We start from the raw sequence: 23,236 nt of genomic DNA, 5'->3' as shown, positions 1-23,236 counted from the left end.
AGCTGAACTCTGAAGCTCTTTGTATTTTTTGTTTGATGGCTTCCGGGGCTCTGGGCAACATAGTTACCAGATATGCAACGCTGCATCTAACATGGACCTCTAACACATAGCTGGAGCTTCAGGAATTCCTCCCTCAATTCCACTGGGTTTTATTCCTATTTTTCTATACCTAAAACTGTCCCAGCTTTCTGGGATTTTTTCCTCCTTTGATAATTCCAGTGCCAATCAATATAATAGTAACATGATTCATTGAATTGAAATTGGATAATTCTTTCCTTGAGCCTGTAACCTACTTACTCAGTTCATAACACTATATCAACCAGCAGTATATGGTAAATATAAATTTATAAAATACGCACTGAGGAAAAATCTCTTCAAACCTCTCCCTGGTCATGTGCAAAATTCTATCAATGATAATCCAGACCTTTAGATGCGCTTAAACACATATTAACCATGCAGAAGTTCTAGTTGAAATAAATTTAAGTAATAAGTCTTTAAGGATTCTTTTTCAGGTTACATGATCTGTACATTTACAAAACTTTACAGTCTATAAATAATGGTACTATGATATGACGAGTTTAAGCACTTCTTTAAAGCTTGTGGATGTGTCTGACATCCATAAGAATGTCTGATCTGAAGAACAGGCAAGTTTTTGCCATAATTAAAGTGGGAAAGCAATCAAAGAAGCTGTACATGACTACTGCTAATGAAGTCCTGTGCTTCTCTATCAGAATCATTCATTTCTTTAGACACCCAAAGGAGGAATCTTGTATAGATTGCACTGTTGCTTCATTGGCCTGTAGCCAAAGTTGGTTAAAGAAATGTTCCAAATAATAAATGTTATTTGAATGTTATTTGAATGTTATTTCTTATGTGAAAATTTCCTTCTAAGTAAAAAAGACAATAGGTTGCCAAAGCACAGCTCTTTTACAAGAGCACGTTTGTTCATACATGAAAGAACAATTTGGGATATCAGTTTCATTATTCTGACATAAGTCAACCGTTTGCTACCTTCCACATCTACTCTGTACACCTTCAAACCAAATTCAGTTTCTAGAAGTATGGCCTCTTGGGTGATGATCACACCTGAAGTTAAATTAAGAACTGTCCTAAACTGGCTGTGAAATTATCAAATATTTAAGTCTCCTAAGGCTTCTTCAAGTCAGTTTATGAACTTTATTGTCAATACTTCAGATATTATACTTCAGTACTTGAGATATTCAGGTCAGATGGCCAAAAAAATCCATTAAAATAAAATAAATAATATTGAATTCTTCAAATCAGGACTTGAATTAACTATGAATACCAAAAATAAATATATGTCTTTGCTCAGTTTACTTAATCAGAGATGTGTTTTAAAAAAGAAAACAACAAAAAAGCCCAATAAAAAAAAACATATCAAAAGTACCACAGAACCTCCTTACTTGGTAAAATATCAAATCTTGTCTCTTGATTCAGAGACTGCCCAAGTATGCAGTCATGACCTTGAAAAAGATAAGCATGTTATTCAAACTGGTACTAAAAGAGTCACTAGGATGGGCTCAGCCACTGGAAAGCACTCCCTGCCAACCGTAAAGCAAGTGTGCACACAATAGCCATTGCTCAGAGCATGATGACACACTACCAAAGGAAGATAAATGCACTCCCAAATATGTAAGGCTGGAAATGTCAGCAATATATCTCATGAGTTCCATAATGACAGCCATCTTGATTAGATACAGTGTCCACAGTATCTGAGGAAAAGAAAAACACTAAGTTTAAAGTAGCACAGTTCTGTGCGAGAGCAGAAAAGAAACTGTTTTTCCAACTTTCTGGTTTGGGTTTTGGGTTTGTTTTTTGGGTTTGTCTGTTTGTTTGTGGGTTGCTTTAGTTGGTTTTTTTTTCATAAACAGCAGCTGGTCACAAACTGAATAAAAATAATACAGGTAGAGGTCCAAGAGAATACAAAATATAATGACCTGTTCTGGATGAACCAGATTAGTATGCACAACACTTGGATTTTTAATTTTTTTTTTCTCTCAGTGTTCTCATTTCAAGGGTTTACTTTGAAGTGGCCTGGAAAGTAAAGTTTTTGATTTTTAAAAATCTCTTTAAAGTATTAGAAAGGCTATTACCTGAAGGAAACAATGAGACAGATTTCCAGTCACAGATGGTTCTTCTAGACTATTACTGATCGACAAAAATGTGGCACAAAGTGCTACAGTGTTGACAACCACACTGTTAATGCTAATTAGTAGGAGGGGGCTAATTCAAAATTCCATTCATTTCCTTCCTTTGTTTAAAGTTAGCTAGGAATTGTTAAAAGCTTAAAACAAAATGCCAGCAGGAGATAGTCATGAAGCAGGCTTCACAGCTTTGCTAGAGGAACAACGGGGGACCTTGACTTGGAGCTAGACAAACCATTAGATAATTGAAAGGCAGCCCAGTAACAGCTCAGCATTTGTGAATATCCATTGCAGTAGACAGTTTCCCTGGTGTAGGAAAAACAGAACTATAAACAAAAATCTCAAATTTTTGTGCAGTGAGACACGTGAAAAATTCCCAACAACAAAAAAGTGACGATTAATGGTTTAAATTTGCAGTAGCAGGCTGGGTAATTTTCCTTTAAGTTTACCCAAACACACCAGTTAAGTACTATTATGTAGTGCAAATATTCAGACAGATTGTTGTTTGCCTTTTAAACAATTCAGTGAGCCTTAAATGAGTGCCCTGACTTTGACTCAAGAAGGCATTCAGGTATCTGCTGAAAATGTGAAAAGGAGATGCAGCCCCTGTGCAAGTGGAGGTTGGCCCCCCAAATCTGGCAAGGCAGTGGTTTTGTCAGTATGAACTTTACATCTACTCCATTAATTTCCATGATGTTCTTCCATTCATCATGGGCATAATTCACCTTCTCCTCTCAGTAGTACAGTTACTATGCTCACTGTTGATGTCTGGAACAGGAGCTGCAGGACCCATGACACATGTGGCACACTACAGTGAGAAAACAGTAGAAGAAATGAAAGCCCTTTTAGTTTTCCTCTTCATCTTGGTTAATCAGTATCTGACCATCCACTTACCCTGGTAATGTGCATGAATTTATCTACATTTAAACAAAACCAGCAACCTGACTTATAGTTCCAGAAAAAATTTCTTGTAGATGTATTAGTGTGTGTAGATTTTCATGAGGGAAGTGTCAGTCATAAGTTTATTGCCACAAAGGCAATTGTTATTGGGTTAAAAGTTCCCCAATCTTAGCAGTTTCAAAAAAAGGAGCTGATTCACATTATGAGATACTGCAATCCATGCTATTGATTCTGTACAGAAGCCTTCCCCAAGTAGCACGTTCCCACGGGCTGTGAGCATTGTCACTCCTGTGCACACACTAGAGATGTCCCCACTAATGATCTATTAAACCGTGCTGTTGAAGCTCACTTACACTAGTCATACTCTGTGAGAGAAGTAACACACTAACCCTTCTCCAAACCATTGCCCTTGCCCTGAGTCTGGTGATGTAACAAGGAACTCGCAACTAGGAAGCACGTGCACGAAAAGCATGACAAGGTTGTTTGGCCAGATCTGCCGAAAACGACAAGTTCCCTATGTTTTGCCATCAACAGCTGCTGGTATTTCTTTATACTTGAAAGCATGAAAAAAAGTATGCATCTTTCCCTACTGGGAAATGTTGGTTTATTAAGGGCAACTACCGCAAGCAAATTCGACTAGATGGCTGAAGTGGGTAATCTGTTGATGCAACTTTCAGATGGAGCTGCTAAAATGATGCTCAAAACTTGCAGCTATTAAACCAGCAGAGCAGAAAATGAACCAGAAATAGTAAAAAGTAAAATGTAGCAAAGGAAGGAATTAAAATTGCATGGCAGCTGTCTCAGGACTCCTCTGATAAGGTGAATGAACTAAAGAGCTCATTTGAGTGCTCTAATGTAAGAAAATGGCTATTTGGAAACAGAAACGAGATAATTTGAAAAGTGTGATAAAAAAATCTGGTTTTTTAAATTTGCATTCTCTGTAATACTTAGCTGGAAACATGGGTTACTAAAAGTAATGCTACTACCTATGCTATAATCAGTGCAGATATACTGGATTAAGTAAGTTGATCTGAATCTCCTAAAATGTTTATTATAGGGCTTAAAACTAATCAAAGGTGAACAAGGAAGTGGAAACAGTACTAAATTCTGATTGAAAGAAGTAGGAAGAATGCTTGAAGGTATACTACTTGGGAATTAAAGCATAAATTTTAATTCTCACATGTCAAATTCTAGTAATGACAGAAAAAGAAAATACTGAAGCAGGTATAATAATAGAAAGAAATTAGTGTTCTAGAGAAATAAAACATCTTTAATGATCTTGAGTCAATTTTGTGACATAATTAAGGACACTGAGACAGGGTACAGGCAGTTTTGTACAATAAAGCCTTTGTCTATCCACACAAATCTATACCAGCAATTATAGTTTCCTAGTGTTTTCTTTAAACAAGCACTATTCACTTGTCCAGTCCTGTAAAAAACACAGAAAGATAACATATTATGACCTAGGTAGGACATACTTCAAGAATCGGTTCTTGAACTTTGAAAATGCATGTTGTTTGACTGAGGTCAAATAAATTGGTCACAGAAGTACTATTAAATCTGACACATAAAGAACTTCATTACAGAACACTTGAAGTATATAATACACAAGATCTGCAGTCTCCAGGCACCAAAGATTTTTTTAATGGGAGGAGACAGGAAGATAAATTATATATTTAAAGGCAGAAAAAAATACATATGTCCACAGTTTTCTCTGACATGCAACAGAACATTGCCCAAAGGACTTCCATTATTAATTCCTGAGTCAAACTTATTAGCTTTGGTCAAATGATTATGAGAATCCCACATGAGATTTTGTATATGTTATAATTGCTCTCATTGTTAAAAAGGTTTTGTCTTGGTTGTGGAATTAAGCTATTTTTCACTTGCAGTCTTTGGATACTGCCACACCTCCCAACTGCTAGGAGTCATTTTATTATTAGACTGTTGTTTTCATGCAAATTTATATAGACCGCAATCAAAATACTGCTTACATTCTCTTTGATGAAGTAAATACTGAAGCTGAATGCATCTATCTCTTCCACTAGTAAACCATTCATAAATAATTGTATTAGAACTTCCCTAAGTTTTGACTCAATTTGATGATATTGTTTGGAAAAAAAAATAGATAATATAGTTCATTTACAGTAATAAAAGAAAGAAGAATCTTTATATTCCTACATTGTCCTTTTTCACAAGGCTTTCTGGAACCATCACTACACCAGTTCCAGTGTAGCTGATATTTAACCACGTACTCCCAAGTAATTTTCATTTTCACATGAAGTCCCCCAACTTTTCAATAAATTCTTTATTGTTCCTTCCTGAGAATAATACATTTTGTTGTATTAAAAGCATTTGATTCACTGGATCTCCAGCTCATCTTTATTACTTGTCCAGAACTCTAATTTTGTGACATTTGCAATTTGTAAAGGCTTTATAATTCCTTGCAGGTAACTGATGATGTAAGATTAGACTAGAGTTAAGACCCTATTCCAAAAGGATTTCACTGGAATATTTCTACACCAACTCATATCTCATGATTGCATTCCAAGGTCTATAATTAGCAGGCCTAAATCCACTTAATATGTTCCATATTCATTCTGTATCATTCCAGTATCTTAGATAATTTTTAACCTCTGCACATTGTACAGCCATGCAAATACAAAGCATCAGCACACTTATCCTTTATCAATCCAATATGTAATCTCATAAAAACAATTTTAGGTAGGAAAGTCTAACTTTCTGTCAATTATTTTTCATTGTCATTATACAATTTATCTCATTTACTTCAGTACTCAAGTCCCATGTCAGCTGTTGCTTTATTTTTCCCAAGATTGGTGTCAGGCTGATAGACCTATAAATACTTGATTCATCCTGTTCACCTTTTGTGAATACTAACACAACATTAACTTCCTTCTAGCCCTCTGGATTTTCTACAGTGTCTACAACATACAGTTTATCCAGAAAGCTCTTTATCTGCTTCTTTTAAAGCTTTCATTTGCAACTTTTCCTGATCTGTTGTCTTATTCAGTACTCATGGTTAGATACACTTTATGTTACTAGTAGCATGGAAAACATTTAAACATCAACATTATCATCAAGTTTACATAAGTAAGCTGGTTTTTTCCCTTCTCAAATCAAATCTATCAGACACAGTTCCTTGGTTCCTGTTACTCTTGAAAATGCCTTTCCATTTCCCTTGATGAACCTATATTTATTCTTTCATCCATTTTTTTCCTATAATAATATTCTGTAGTTCTTATTTTCTAATTTACATAAATTCTCCTAGCTCCTTTGATACTAATTCTGCTATGGACATGCCATAAAATGAAGAGTTTTAATACTGGGAGACTGCTATTTTAGGTATCATGTTGGAGTAAAGAATGCACAAAGATGAAATGAGAAATAAACAATAATTCTTCAAGATTTTTGAAACACAGTATGGACTTTGAGAATAAGGGACTCTTAACACGCTTATTCTAAAGTTAGAGGTGTGGCCTGCCTGAATTAGCTATAAGCAAACCATTTAGTAGATGGAAAACTACATTAAATCTAAGCAGCACAGATTTCAGGTGCATGAAGACCAACTGTATGTTTACTTTCCTCCTCAAACAGATATTGCAGTCACAGCTATGCTTTGTCTCAAGAAAACTTGATGTTTGCTGGTGCTAAGGATACTTTACTAAGTTTAAGCTTAATTTAGGCTTATTTATATGATTTACAACTTCAGTGCCAGCAAACCTTAAAACAACTAGATGTTAGCTGAATTTTTGTATTTTGCTATAAATTCAACAATTCAAAACACAATTTTTTAAATTTTTTTTTTTTTAGACATAAGGAAAGGGGACAATGGCAAGAGATGAGAAAGTATTTGGTCCTGTCTGATACTTTGTTTTGTCTTTGTTTGAATGGAAATGAATATAAAATGAATATTTGCAAAGTCTAACTCCATTAATACAGTAAGTGGAAGGTATATTTTAGCAAAGGAATGACATAGCACAGAAGAATTTAAAATATGAGACTTCTCCAGCTGAGTAAAGATACTTTATATATATATACTTTAAATACATTATTGAAATATGTGTAATACCAAATGGAAGACAGAATAAATATCATTGTTGCAAAATAAAATTGTTCTTAACATTCTTACAGTTTTGAATAATACTCAGTTTTGGCCTATTTCTGAAAATGCCTACTATATGTAAGTAGGATAGTCTGTTTCTAGAAATAATTGCTTTTGCTGTGCTGCTTTCTTGTACATGAATGGCCAATGAAATTACAGAATCACTGAATCATTCAGGTTGGAAAAGACCCTTGGGGATCATTGAGTCCAACCATCAGCCTTACTCTACAAATTTCTCCCCTACACCATATCCCCCAACATCATATCCAAACGACCCTTAAACACATCCAGGGATGGTGACTCCACCACCTCCCTGGGAAGCCTATTCCACTGTCTATGGACCAGGTAAAGCAGATTCCCTTATGTTTATTAATACAGATGTTCCAGCTCCAGTTGCCTTTAGATCATTCTGAACGGTGTTATAATGGGCATCATATAGCAATGGCTCCAAATATTTAGCACCGTACATTTACTCATATTCTTAACCGCACTTCCCTCTCTTCTTGGTTTAGCCATAGCAAGAATATGGCATGAACAACAAAAGAAAATAACCTAAGTACGCTCTAAAGCATCTTTGGAAATGAGGTTGCCCTTGTCTTAGAAATGTCCCACACAAAACAAAACCAGTCCTCAAACAGATAACAAACAACTACTTCCTATTTCTACACTGTCCAGCCAATATGAAGTCAGCTTTAAAAAAATATGGATCACTTAAAATGAAGACCTACCTACTCTTCTGTTGTCATCAAAGCAGAGCCTTCTCATTTGAAAAATTCCAGACTCGCAAAAACTGACCACCTGTCTGAGACCAATGGATCAAGGTTTCTGCTCCATTCCAAATTAGTCCATAAACAGACAAAACAAACAATTATGCAATATAGTAACAGCCTTCTGAATCTGATGTTTTACCAAAAAAACTTGAAAGAGAATCTAGGACCGCAATACAATAATTTTCTTGATGTTCCAATAGCTAGAACTGCAGAGCCTTCAGATCTTTCCTAATAGCTAGTGTCAACGCCATTCCCAACTTCATAACAAAACACACCATGAAGAATGAGTCATTAAGCAGATACACACTATGTTGCTTCATCCAGTTTTTAGGACAATACTGATGAACAACTGATAAACAGATATATGACCAACAGAAGATTACTGCTGAGATTTCTAGTAGTTACAACTATGAGCATGCAGCAACCAAGCTGACATCTCCCTCAGATAGTATGAAAGACCCGATTTAGTATTTTAATAGAAAATGCTTTTCAGACCTACAAACAATACCATTGTTAGTTAGTATTGGACTTTTATACTGATTTAAGGGGCTGATACAGATGTTGTGACTGACAGCAGTTTCTATCTGCAGGATTATTCAAGCATAAAATTGTTGTCAAGGCAATCCCAATCAAAAGCAGCTGGGTCCACAAAAAACACATGGTGTTCATATGACGAAGCTCTCAGCATACGTAGATGCAAGCCCAGAAGGATTTTATTGCACATTCATGATCAATTGAGGCACACATAAATTACTGTAATTTTCATATCGCCATTTAGCTACACTCTGAAAGAAAGAAAAAGCCCTAGTTCTACACAGAGATCAAAAGAGAAGCTATTGTCTTCCAAATTACCATTGAGCTCTAATGCAAAATTGGTACAACAGTCTGTGGAATGCTGATAACATTTTGTGCTGCAGTTTGCCACAGATTGTCTGAAGTATGGAAAAGTCAAACCATAGGTGATTTAAAGTGAAAGATGTAGCACAGTTAAATTTTACTGGTTTAAGCTGAATTTTCCAAGCATGTGATTGAGAGAACTGATAGCTGTGAATCAGTAATCTCTAATTTCCAAACCAATGACAAGAGAACCGGAAAATAAGAACATCTCTGTCAGACTATAGGTTCTTTCAAAGATTTTTCATTCAAATAAAATTAAAAAAGAAGTTGAACTTTCAAAATTGGGTTACTGGGAAGTGGGCCACAAAGTCCTATAGCTGGCTCTGAAATCCACCTGTATTATGCTAATCACCAAGCAATTACTCCTCATTTATTATTTCACTCTTGCAATTTTGGAATGCTCCACCCAAAATATCTCAAACAAGTTAATGTGAAGTAAAAATCCTTACAAATTCAAGCTTCAAGGTCATTGTTCTGTTTTGATGTATACTAAAACATTGGCTGTAAAGGAAACCAATTTATACCCAAAATCTCACAAGCCTAAACCCAGAATTAGCCTGTGAATTCTGCTGTGCCCTAAGCAATGCAAAGATCAGAAGAAATCACTTGCCAAAACAAAATCACACTTTATGATATAATAAAGCATATTGAAACAAAACAACAGCGAAGTTACACAAACCGACTGCACTGAATTGTCTTCTTAGATTAAACATCCTTAATATAATAATTACGTATACAAGGGTATCCACAGCCCAAGCTGTACCAGCAAACTGCACACTGGGATCATACACAGTAAATTGTTTCTGCATCCACCAGCAGATTTTGAATAGTATTAAATACTATTTTGAATTTTAAATACAGTTGACATTTGTATCATTATTAGAAATAGATTTTTTTATTACAGAAGAATACAAGAAAATCTGCTGTCTACAAAAATGCTAATGAATAGGCAAAGGCACTTTTCATTGAATATATGTTGTCATAAATACAACAGTATGTCCTCCCCAGCTTTCTTTAAGAAAGGAAAAGTTAGGGTGGTTTGCCATTAAGAACAAAGGATTAAACAAATAACTCGAAGAATAAATGATAAAATAGGGTAGTTACACCAAGCAACACCAGAAAAAATCCACTAATTCTTAATATATGGAAGCCCTCATAAACCTTAAAACCTGGCCATTACCAAAATGTATGTTTATAATACAAAAAGAAAATAAGCTCTAAAGCTGAATGTAAGGGAGATAAAATGAAAGTGGAAATAAAGGGAAAGCAGAGATAAGAGGAAACTGATTTTCATTTTCAAATGGGAGTTCCTTTCCATTACAGGTCCTGGAGCTGAACCAGGAACTGCACAAATACATCTATGTACAGAGCTAACATACACATGGCTTTGACTATCTAAGTGATAAAAGAAAGCAAGCAAGGTATGCAAATCCATGATATTGGAGGAAACAAGAGTTAATTACTTGTCTTGAACAGAGAACGGCAAATATTGCAAACATGCAGAACCATATTCATATAAATATATGCAAAGAATATTTCTTCATATTTTTAAATGAAACTGCTGTAGTACTAGTCAGTTATATATTATCCTTCTATACAGATTGATATGACCAAGATATAGGATATTCATTTGAGCACTACAGTTGAAAACGTTTTCCTACAGTTTAGAGCAGAAGTTTTGAATCTTAAATAAAGCAGTACATACTAACAGCAAAAAGTCCCTTGACTCCTTTCTAGAGACCAGAAACAGACACAATGTTCTAATAGGACGTGTTCACTAGGACACCTGTGGTTGAATGTAATATGAGAAAGATGAAGTTAATATTTTAATACTAAACCATACATACTCCGTCAGTCTAACTTTATTAGGCAATAATTTTCTTTCCATGCCTGAAAACTTCGATGAGGAAAAGGTTCATTTTTTTTTACAAACAACAACAACAACAAAAAAAAAAATCAAGAAACTCTCTTCTCATCAGTGGGAAATCTAAAAGCTATTCAAAAGCGTATTAAAATTTCCATTTGACAGACAGAAATAGTGTCATTTGTTACATGACTATTCAGAGTTAACTAACACAACTCAGATTTTGAACACTGAGCACCAAATTCTTACAGAGCAATTCATGACTCAGTTAAAAAGAATCAAAACCTGCAATTTGATCAATGGGGCTGGAATTCATCTCCACTACCTTTAGGTATCAGCATAGCAGTTTACATCTGACCTAGTCACCACAGGGTTTTTTATACTTTTTCTCAGGTCTTCACCATCCATCTGATTTATTATAGATGTTTACTTTAGAGTAAGATGAACTGTGCCCTAGACTTCACTGACATGATTTCCTCTCACACTAAGGAGAAGACAGTGCAATTAGCACTGTATGTCAATATGCATGTCTATAGCTGCTGAAAGAAATTCCACCTAGAGGCTCAAGGAATATTATGTTTAATAACCTCTGCTCTTCTCTCCTTCTTATATTCAATAAAACCTAAAGTACAGATGAACAGTCTAAGCAGTTCAATAGATTTCATTCTGTTAAAATACTCCTTGCATTTGAAGCTGAGTTCTCCATCTCAGTAACGGCATAAGACAACCTGCACACTGTGCAACACGTTATTGCCACTCCCTACATATGTACAGACCAACTTCAGCTCCAGTGTAAACTGATGCTAAGTCAACAGATCTGCGTTAACTTTTACTCTCAGTAAAATCTGTTGAATCATCCCACAGAAGCACAGGTAAAGGCTGCAAGGGTGACAAAAGGCACTATGGAATTATTAGAAAAGGCACACAAACACAACACAGTTTATAACAGGGCATGAAGTACAGTTAAAAAGAATAAAACAGCTCTGAAAATAGAAATTCTGAATTTGTCATGTATTTCAATAGAAAGACATAAAGAAACAGTTTAAAATACAAGAGAAAGCTTTGCGCTTCAATCAGGTCCCATCAATGACCTTTATTTTAATTGCATGTAAAATACATTTTATAACAGTAATGCATATTACATAAATTCAGTGTGATTTGCCTGATGGGAAACTGGTGCAAACCTATTAAAGTCATGCATTAGTGGAATGTAGAGATTTGGATAAGTCTTACTCATTTCCATTTAAGTTCTTTTCTTTGAGCTTACTCTTAATCTTTTCTTGCAGTTTCTTAGTTCTCATTTTTACAAAAAGACACAAATGTTAATAAAAAAAATGCTGCATGAACTGCCAGACCAAAAGGTTGTGGTCAGCAACACAAAGTTGGAGGACAGTCACGAGTGGAGTCCTCCAGGAATTGATATTGGTGCCAATATTGTTTAAAGTCTTCATTAAGGACCCAGACTATGGGTCAGAGTGCACTCTCAGCAAGTTTGCTGATGATAAAAAAACTGGGAAGAGTGCCTGATACACCAGATAGCTGTGTTGACAGTCAGAGGGACCTGGACAGGCTGGAGAAATGGGACAAACAGGAGTCCCTTGAAGTTCAGAAAAGGGAAATACGAAGTCCAGCAAATGGGCAACAATAATCCCACACACCAGTCTGGGCTGGAGGCTGACCATCTGGAAGCAGCTTTCTGTAGAAGGACCTGGAATCCTGGTGGATACCACTTTAAATATAACCCAACAGTGTGCCCATGCAGCAAAGGCAGCCAATGGCATCTTGGGCTGCATTAGCAAGACTGCAGTCATCAGGCGGAGGAAAGTGATCTTTCCCATGTACCCAGCACTGGTGAGACAATGGCAGTGTTGGATCCAGTTCTTGTCTCCCCAGTACATGAGAGACAGGGACATACTGGAGTCCAGCAAAGAGCCACAAAGGTGATTAAGGGACTGGAGCATTTGTTGTATGAGGAGAGGATGAGAGAGCTGGGACTGTTCAGCCTGGAGCAGAGAAGACTCAGGGGGATCCTATCAATGTGTATAAAAACCTGACGGGGTCAGGGACAGGGAGTAAAAAAGACAGAGACAGTGACAGGACAAGACACAAGAGGCACAGACTGAAATACAGGAGATTCGACTCAAATACAGGAAAAAACTTCTTTAGTCTTCTTTACTCTGAGGGTGGTCAAACACCAGAACAGGTTGCCCAGCAAGGGTGTGAAGATATTCAAAACCCAGCCGGAAAACATACTGAGCAACCTGCTCTAGCTGACCCTGCTCTGACCTGCAGGGGTGATCTAGTCAATCTCCAGATGTCCCTTTTGAGGTATCTTCACAGAATCTCAAAATTGCTCTGATTCTGTGGTATTTGTAGGTGCCACACACCAACATATCTTCCTGAATCTCTCCAGTTCATGTCATCTTCTTTTCTTCCTCATTCAAAGTTTACCCTGACTTATCGCATCATTTCTGATTTCTTTCTCCTTCCTGCCTTCCTTTTTTATGCCCAAGACCTTGCTAGGCTGGCTGCTCTCACCTACTCCACCTGCTCTCCATTTCAGAATTATCCCAGCTGGGCTGAAATTGTTATTTCAGGAGCAAGTTCCATCTGCTGACCAGAAATATCCTATCACTTCTTAGATAAAAAGACAAAGAAAAAAGAAAAGGACTGCAAAAAGGTAGCTCAATTAAAATTTTCCCACATACAAGAATTTTCATATGTTCCAGTGAAAGGAAAACAAGAGAATTTATGCTTTCTCCCATGCTGTTAGCCACACATACACTCAGTATCTGGAAAAAAACCTCCTCCTTTTCCTTCTATTCCATCCTTCAATACTCTTATTTCTTTTGACACCTTTATCACTTGAACATGTTTATGCTACTGCTCTTTTAAAACACTTGCTTATTACATTAACACTGTCTATCTCTTAAGTTGTCGCTCATCTTATGTGTAGACTGTAAGCCCTTTAGGACAGGTGCCAGTATTTTGTTCTCTGATAGCACAGGGGTCTCGTAGCTGTTAAGACTCTACTAATGATAAATGATCTTGTCTGTGCCTTGCCCCAGATACACACTTTTTCTGTTCATCACATTTTTCCCTGTTTTTAAGAGCTGTTTATCGCATTTAAGTACATAGGATTTAAGACATAGTGTGTAACACTTGAAGGCAACATTAAAGACTTTGCTATAGTGATGGTTCCCAATGACATGTTTCCCCCCCTTAGAAAGGTCTATTCCTTCTCTGTTGATAACAAATGATCTAACTCATGCTGAATTCTCTGCTGAATAAATAAATAAATAAAAATAGCCCAAATCTTCAAAACAAAATTTGTGATAATGTGGTCATGGAGAGTCCTTTTTAAATTCAAATAGCTTTGGAAAAGATCAATGTTTAGACATATGCAACTACTATGGGGATATCATTTTACATGGACATAATCTTGGACACTCACTCTAGATTAAAAAAATCCAAGTGCAGGATGATGACTTTACTGGACAGGATATGTAGTTAGGATGATAGAACACAGTCTATCTAAATAGAGTCTGAAGGGTGTTCCTAAAGTATCTGTCCTTACAGCCAAAGTGAAGGTGTGAAGCATCTATATGAGGAAAATATACCTTGGCAGAAAGGAGGGTCAATTTTTAAAGCTATCAAGGACATTTAACAACTTTATGTCAGGGAATATGTACGCATATATGTTAATATATGGTGAAAATACTAATTTTTATTTGAATTGAAGAATCAAGAAATACTGAAATCTGTCTTGTATACTACCATAAAGTGGACTTGTCTTTGTAATCGTCACACTTTCTGTTTTTCTGTCCTGAGTGACTACAAGTATCACATAATAAATAGTAAATAGAGATGAAAGAAGGACATTAAATAATAGAACTGGTAACAAAGTTCCCACAAGTTGGGAATGGCATTGTCCATTATGTGCCTGCCAACGTAACTCTTCATGATATTTAATTCCTGCAAAGATATCTTAAGTTCAAGCCTTCTAATAATTCTAGAAATTTGTTTAAAGGGATTAAAAAAAATAGCGACTTTCACAGAATGAGCAAAATGACCCCACATATTACGTTTTCTCCTTAACACATAGTTTAGCCACCAGGAATCACTTATGAAAGGTTTTAAGGAGTCCGCTTACATTGTGGGTTTCAGAGTCTTCATTATTTATTGCAATAGCACATGCTGGTACCACATCTGACAAAATAGTTCTAGAATAAGCAACATAAAAAATTGCTGCTTTATCTCTTGAATCAGTTTGTATACTGTATGGTCTTTTTCATAATCTTCATTGTATAGCACTGCAGATTTCCTGATGACATTTTGTTTGCTGGAGCTGCTAAGGGTACACAGAACCACTGAACTGAAGTCCTGACCAATGTGCTGTGACTGACATGTAATTCACCATTTAACCACTGCTGTACATGATATATAGGAGGTGATATGAACATGACCCTATCCTCAGTGTATTTGGGATCAAGTATTAATCTTCAGCAGAGAGCTTTAAAAAACTGTAGAAAAAGCTTTTGTTCTGAATGGAGTGCGGGGACTTAGTAACAGAACTTATTACTAGTTATGAAAGATTAATTAATGAATTATAATCAGTAGTAAAACTATTCCCTCAGAACTGTATATCAGAATCTGTTACTTTTAAAGAGAACATTTACAAATGTGCAAATGCACACAGTGCAGTATATTCTGATGTTATTCTTGCTTTTAGAAATAATTTTGCCCTTAGAAGTTCTATCAAGCAAATATAAGACACAGAAAAACTGGAAAGGAAAGGAAATCTGATTTATTAAATTTTTAACTTGCCATGTCTAGCAGAAAATTTCATCCTTTTGGCTACCCAAAATTTTCTTTTTTCCCTTTTTTATTTTCTCCTGTTATGCACACATGCTTGATTCTACAAAGGATAATTTACACCAAGGATGCTATTCTACAGCCAGTCACATCACTGCTGACCTGTAATAACTGTATTTGCATTTGGACAAAACTGGCTCCCTTTCTTGAATGCCACCAATTGAATAGGGCTTTTGCCAGCAATTGAATATGGCTCTCATTTTTTTGTGAAATTGTCAGATTTTGTGCTGTTTGTCAATTAACATCAATATGTGTTTTAGAATGCATTAAGGTCAATACTTCTAATATAGAATACATGTACATACATATATGTATACACACTTTCTCTGAAATTAATCCAGGAAGTCACAAACAATGTCTAATGCTGAGGAAACTCCTGCCATTGCTTTTGCATGCAACTAGGTTTCTGATGTTTTCTTACTTATGCCAATATAAAAACTGATTTGTACTACTGACCTTGGATACAAGACAGTTCATATATCTTGTCAGGGTTCTAATTCAAAGCCTGATGGAAAGACTCAGAAAGGATTTAAGGCACCTTGGAAAATCCTTCAAACTTACACAGCATAAGATAAAAGCTTTTGAATAATACATTTTAAAGCTTAAAAAGATTTCTCTTTTCTTTTAGTTATTTTCTCCAGTCACTAGATCATATTTTGTAAACAATAAATCACTCCTTCCACACAACATCCCCCTCTCTCTTCCGAACATGCCAACAGGTAACAGCAGGAAAAACTTTTAAATGTATTTGTATGTTTAGAAACACATATATTTTAGTAAATACCTTTTGACATTGTTCCTATTCTCCCATGCTTCATTTCTTTCATCATAGAAACAAAAGTACTCAGAATATTTTCTTTCTTTTGTAACAAACATGAAAATAATGTAACAATTGTTTTTTAAAGCACTCCCATTATAAATAGGATATAAATCTCCATAAAAACATATGCTGTCTATAATAAAAGGGTATAACAAAGATATATATATAGAGACAGACATAGAGGTATCTGTCTATAACAAATATAGCAAAGACATATCTTAAGGAAAGTACTACACATGTCTTCAAGGTACTTTTTTGTTATACTATAATTGGTTAGTGCATATCCATTTACAATGCTAAACTTACTGCATCAGAAGTGGTTCCAAAGGAGCAGTTTTCAGCATCAGTAGAAAGGTCTCTGTTGTTTCACAGCTTTAGCTTTTTTGCCATGGCTGTTTTGGGCTTGTTTGGGAAAGTGGGGTTGATTATGACTAAATATGCAAACTGTATCCCTTCATACACAAGAGCAGTCATACCTTGTGAGATACTAGACTTCCCTTCAGTGAAATTTCCAGTACAATAGCCAAATATTTAAAATGCAAGCTAAATCAAATCCTGTTGACTTTTATCAAATACTCACATAGATTTTATTTGCAAAGGAATACCTTTTACCTGCACAATAATTTAAAGGATATTATTTCAGTCTGAAGACTCATTTAAGCAGAATAATTGGCATCAATAGCACTTACCTGATTGTGCGGAATAGAGGTTATACAGCTATTTTCCAGCTCAAAACCATGCAATAGCCATTTTAAAAAAATAATGCAATGTTTGAAATTTATGAAAATTAGGTTTTTACTAACGATGCGTTTGTAAGAGGCTTCTAGACACAAGCAGCATAATTTGCTACATTGCTTGTGGTTAAAAGAAATGTGCCATATGTAATTTATTGAGAGATACTGAATATAGACTAGGAGGTTTAGATCAGTTGATATGTAATAGCTTAGCCACTATAAAAATTAATCAAGTCATCAGTATTGCATTCTGTTCTAAAAGAATGACAAGCCTCTTTTCACTAAGAGAACTCAGTTACATGACTATCATACTCCAGGAGCCTACTGAAAGGACTAAAAGAAATCAATATCACACAGAGAGATGGATTGAGCATGAATCAATGTGGCAAGCACATAACCAAACAGACATGGAATTAAACAAGGAAAAAAAAAAAAAAACCCACAAACGAAACCAACAAAGATTGTCGCTTAACCTGTTTTGTCAGAGCTGGTATTGATGGTATTGGTAGTGATGGAAGTGAAGGTAGTCTTTGCGCTGTCCTTGGTAGTAACAGATTTCTGCTTATTTTTCATGGCTTCCAGTGCTTTGAGCTTCTTGGCATGTTTAGTGCCTTTGTAGTGGGCCGCAGCCTGGCTCTACAAAGGAGAACAAAATGAACCATGCAATCAGGCTCATTTCTAAACTAGCATTCTCTGTATTAGTACAAATACAGACTACCTTTCAATAATGGGTACCATCCACATTATCTAAGCAGTGACCAAACGGAAAATTATATTTTGAATGATGCTTGGAAAACAATGGGAAAAAATACTCAAGCAACCCCAATTCGATAAATATGGTATATTACTGTATAACAGTATGTTACTTTCAGACTAAACTAAGGTTGGTTTAGTCTACTATGCTACCATTATTTTTTTCTATCAAGACTTTTTTTGCTTTTGCATAAAAAAAAAAATTAATTCTCAGGCAACAGGGAGGAAGGCACTCTCCTCCCAGTAGCTTTGCACTTTTCCAGTTTCTATTTCAAACCAGATATTTTGTCAAAGCTTCCTTCAAAGAACAGTTTACTATTAATAGTGGTATCAGAAACTTCTCAGTAAAGACTGACGGTAAAAAAAACAAACCAAAAAAATCCCAAACCAAAACCAAAGCCCAAACAAAAGAAAGCAAAACATAAAACACTTTCTTCAAAGCCCATCACCAAAGATTTAACTGAACGTGAGGCAGACATGCAATTAGCTGTCTTTCTTTAAAAAAAAGGATTACTTTTGTCCACCTGCTACAAAAGGTAGTGTTTGAAATTCAAAGCCAAGAGCATCCTTTCAAAGGAGAAAGCTCACACAAATCCTGTCACAGTCCCAAATGTATTTTGGCTATTTGATACCGTTAAGCTGAAATAGATTTTTATGTGCATTGCTGTAAAGATTTATGTATTACACTGAAAGTATCTTTATTATTCTAAGAGTTAATACTAACTTTTCTTAATTTAATCTATGTTGCCAATATATTTTAAGAATAGTATTTGAAGTATAAGATTAAACCTTATACAAAACCCACTCGAATTACTATGAATATTCAGAGTTTATTTCTTCCCCAATTATTTAAAAGTCTTATAAGAAAGATAGTCTTCCAGTTAATAAATTAACAACCTGAAAAATTCCTTATTTTTTTATTGCTGAACTTCAAACTTTATTGAAAGCAACTGCTTTCTTACTTGAAAGAGAAATCATTAAGACTCCGGTAAAAATTTAGCTACTACAGAATTGAACAAATGAAAAGCAACTATGCTGAGTCAGCGCAAGGGCCCACAAAGGTCAGCATTTTGTTTCTGGTATGAAACAATAGCAGAGACTTTTAGAACAGAAAAGAAAGGTAAACACTTTCTATTGTGGAATCAGAAGAAGAAGAAAACACATATGTACTTTAGTGGCTACAAACTCAAAGGATCAAAGGCATAAAATGACAGTTACTCGACTCACTAAGCCACTCGTGCAGGTAGAAGAATCCCGCATTATCTGGCATCTGTTAGTCATTAGGCCTTTATTTAATGTTATTTAATGTGCTGAATTTTGGGGAGAGAGGAAGTTCTAGTGAATATCGCAATAAGAGTGTATATTAATTAATGTCAAGATTTTTGACTCAGCTTTCATGAAAAGTCATGATTCCTTCCAGATGCCTGAGATCTGAGAAGCTCAAGGTGAGTAGGAAAGAAGCGTGAGACCTTGTCTAAACCAATAAACACGTATGTGTATGTGTATACACATACATGCATACGCTCTTGTTGTATATTGAGATGCATCATTCTGTTTGGTTGAAAAGCCAGTTTCTCTATACCTAAAATGATGTAAATATTGTATTAGGTACCCTTATTGAAAGAACACTGGACAGTGAAGTTATTAATTAGAAACGACTTGAACAGAAACAGCACAATCATGCATCTTTTACAATTCCCAACACATAACATTGAGACATACTGTAAGCCAAATACAAACAGTCAAGATATGTTAATTATTGTTAAACTGAAAGACCAGTGTCAAGTTACGATGATGCATTAAAAATTATATTATACAGTACCATCCTCATGTCACTATCACATCAACTATTTTTACAGTTTCTAGTCAAATTTAGTTATCAGTCAGCTCCAGATTCTGACTGCACTTGTTTTCCCTAACTAATATTGTCATTCTTCAAATATCAGAAAGGTAGCTAGAACATGGTCCTTAATACTTAAGTATGAATGTTTGTATTAGTTTGATACACAGCTCAACATTCTTCACAGAACTGTTGGTGGAGCACCCCAGGTTTATGTTTCCTGCATCTATAGTTTTCTTCTCTCCAAATTCTCACAGCTAAAACTCCACAAACCTCAACTCAAGCAGGGTGTTGGATGCATAAGGAATATACAATGAGGGCCTATGTAGAAATCGGTGACCTTTTCAGTGTTCTGAAATATATGGATGAAATTGCTCCAAATTAGAAACACATTGCTCAAATTTACAAGTACGATGGCTGCTATGCAGAGCTGTCCATTACTCACTTCCCACAGAGAGCTGCCAGTTTACCCAGCCTCTACTTAAGGAAGATCTTTATGCCTTTTTTATTTCAAAGTTTAAGTCCCCATCCTCTGTGGGAACATGAAGCCATCTGAGCTTGTTTCAGTATAACCGTAGCTGGCACGCTAATGGTAGTTCTATGAGAGAGCAGACAGATTGCTCCTAAGCATTTAACCAGCTTCAAATTAGCTTATGCTGAACTTTAACAACAGAACTGGAACCTTAAAAAAAAAAAAAAAAAAAAGTCTGTCATTATCTTTGCTTGCAAGACTAAGATGTAGGAAATGGAAAAATATCCATAAATATCTTTTTCAGCACAGCACCATAAAATATGGTACCTCACTGAATCATTTCTTGCAGCCATAAAAGAACGAAAATAATCCTCACTGCTTAAATGGCATTTACTTATATCTTATAAAACTCATTCCTGAAATGGTATTTACTTGTAGGTTAAATACAAAAATAAGATAGATCATAAAATGCAATTATTCCCAACTTTCATGCAGAATTAGGAAATACTGAGAAAGAGCAGAAGAGTGAAAGACAAGATAGTCATACTTTTTGGTGCCAACCATGACGCTTAACTGAGTGAAGAGACTACCCCTTCAGAGAAGGGGTCTCCTTCTGGAACACTTCAGAGTTCAACAGTTGCAAAACCCAAGAAGATAATATATACATGTTTATATATTACCTTACCAAGTTGTGCTAGAAGTTGTGCTCAGACAAGTTATGAACAGAGGTTACAGGTGAAACCCTACATCTACAGAAGCCGATGGGACTCAAGGGAGGATTTCCCTTTCCAGGTTTTGTAAAGGGGTAGTGACTTTTGTAATTGCTTATCTCGATGGAAGCCAGTCCCCTTTGAGAAATAACTGATCTAAAAATCAGATGTTCTCTCAAATGAAAAAGATTCAGGACAATCCTAAAGGAAAAATTCCCTATTACTACAGAATACTTTGCAATCACAGTCAATCAGCTATCCTAAAAAACCTCTAATATTAAATTCTGTTTCTTTTCATGATAACAATAGAACACATTAGAAGAATACCTTAAGAAAGAGTTTACTTTCTTCTTTCATCATAGTTTCCATGTTTGCTTCTCACATCATAGTTTCCATGTTTGATACACAGAATTAACCCTAGCGCTGTGAAGACAAGTCACTATCAGCTAACATGTGACCCAGTCAGTGATGAAGCATGAGAAATATGTTAAATATTGCTGGTGCAACATTAGAGTGAACTTTAAGAAACTATATCCATTCTTGAAAAAGATGTCTAACAAGAAAGTAAAAGGTAGATTATTACATCGTATCTAAAGCTGAAAATTCAAGGATCCTTTATTAAATTTTGAGGGCTCTGATCCTGCAAATTACATGTAGACAAACTTTGGTCTATGGGAATTACTTCAAGTAAATGGCAATATGCCTAAATAGCAAATCACTTTCCAAGGTTATTTGTAATGAAGTCCTGCCTATTTGAGGAGTACAAGTCAGTTTAAGCATGTCTTTTGCAAAACAAATAATTTCCTCTGGTTCCATGTATCTATCTTGAACAATGAAGGACCTTCCTAATCCTTACATTTTGTAATCTTCCCAAATCTTAGAATATAAAAAATTTATTTTTCTATATAAGGATTTATTGTGTGTGTATATATACGTTATAAACACAGACATGCACATACCATAAAAGGATAAAAAATTCTATATGCAGGTGTGAGCAGTTAGAAATAACAGCCATAGTGTCAAAACTCAGCTGTATTTTCTTTGACTAACTGCAATATTGTACCACAATTACCATAAGGACATCATATTACCAAGGAAATTGCAATATGTAAAATACGATGAGAAAGATGAAATATTTTAAACAATCCAGACAGTATTCTCTTAAAATTACAGTCATCATATCTACATGGAAGTCTTCAAAATAAGTTTGTCTGCCTGACTAAGGTACTTCAGTGAATCATATCTTCTCACTTATGTTCTTTAGGCATTGGTCCAACAAAAACATTGTGCTTGATTTTGTGCATTGAGACAAAAAAGGATCATCTCCTATACTCAGAGAGTTTTCAACTTAGCAGCACTGCATCTTCTATCCTTTTTATGTCCCTCCTGGTCCACCTTATATTACCAATCTTCTTACAATTGTCTTCCTGTCTCAGTCATTCCTTCTAGGCAATACCTTCATAATAAAAACCAGTTGAAAGAAAAGAACTTTTTTAAAAAAGTGTAGTGAATATGTTCCACTGATTCTTCCTCACAAAAATTCAGTCCAACTATCCTCCACTATGTCTTTCTCATTTCACAATGAATTTTGTAAAATGTCCATCGTGGAGAGTGCTCTGCTCCATGATGTCATCTGGCCAATTAGTAGCAAGGCTGCAGTCCATCTGCACCCTTAGAAAGCCCCAAACAAGGGCTGAGAGTGTTGGAAAGTCCTATTTGTCTGTCTGAGATTTCAGTAGATCATGTTATGTCTTTGTTTTTACCAGCCACTGGATGCTACTATCACCTCTGCTGTTATTCCCAGTACAATAGTAGCAATTTTGGCTAATACATCAACAACCGATGTCAGGATCCTCCAGAGTAAAAAGCTCTAAAACCAAAAAATGAGTTTCCTGGTTCAAACTAATACTGTCAGTGAGCTGGGCACACATAGAAAGCAATAATACACGACTGCATAAGGCAACAGGCCTTCTGTCCTTGGTGCAGTGAGGGAAATTGTTTATGAGATGCTTATGCTACACGTTGTTTTAAACTCTGAGTACAGAATTTTTTCCTAAAGTTGTGCTGTCAGTAAATACTCCAAATATAACTTCACAGATGTTTTAAGCACACAAGAAAGTGATAAAAATCGAAGGACCTTTTTATTTTTAGAACAAGCTTCATATTTTTTTCTAATGATTCCAAAGCCTGGCCAGTCAGTGATGACAGCACTGCTCAGGGAAGGTTGCAGTATGCAGCTGAGACATCTGTAAACTACCAGGTATGTGCTATTTACATAACCTGAGCTGATCGCTACAGAACTTCTCCAGTAAG

At 35.5% G+C, this 23,236-nt stretch overlaps 1 protein-coding gene across 2 annotated transcripts in view; it reads right to left on the bottom strand.

The window, feature by feature from the left end:
* The window catches only part of ZNF385D (zinc finger protein 385D), a 446,680-nt gene that overhangs the window by 54,309 nt on the left and 369,135 nt on the right, over positions 1-23,236 (bottom strand). For both annotated transcript variants that reach the window (XM_074861238.1, XM_074861245.1), the window contains one exon: positions 17,622-17,784. In XM_074861238.1, the coding sequence (XP_074717339.1) occupies positions 17,622-17,784 (163 nt within the window). The remainder of the gene's footprint in view (positions 1-17,621; positions 17,785-23,236) is intronic.

This window comes from Strix uralensis, chromosome 1, assembly GCF_047716275.1.
Source record: "Strix uralensis isolate ZFMK-TIS-50842 chromosome 1, bStrUra1, whole genome shotgun sequence".
In the NCBI taxonomy this organism is placed as follows: Eukaryota; Metazoa; Chordata; class Aves; order Strigiformes; family Strigidae; genus Strix; species Strix uralensis.
This window is presented reverse-complemented; position numbering and strand designations above follow the sequence as displayed.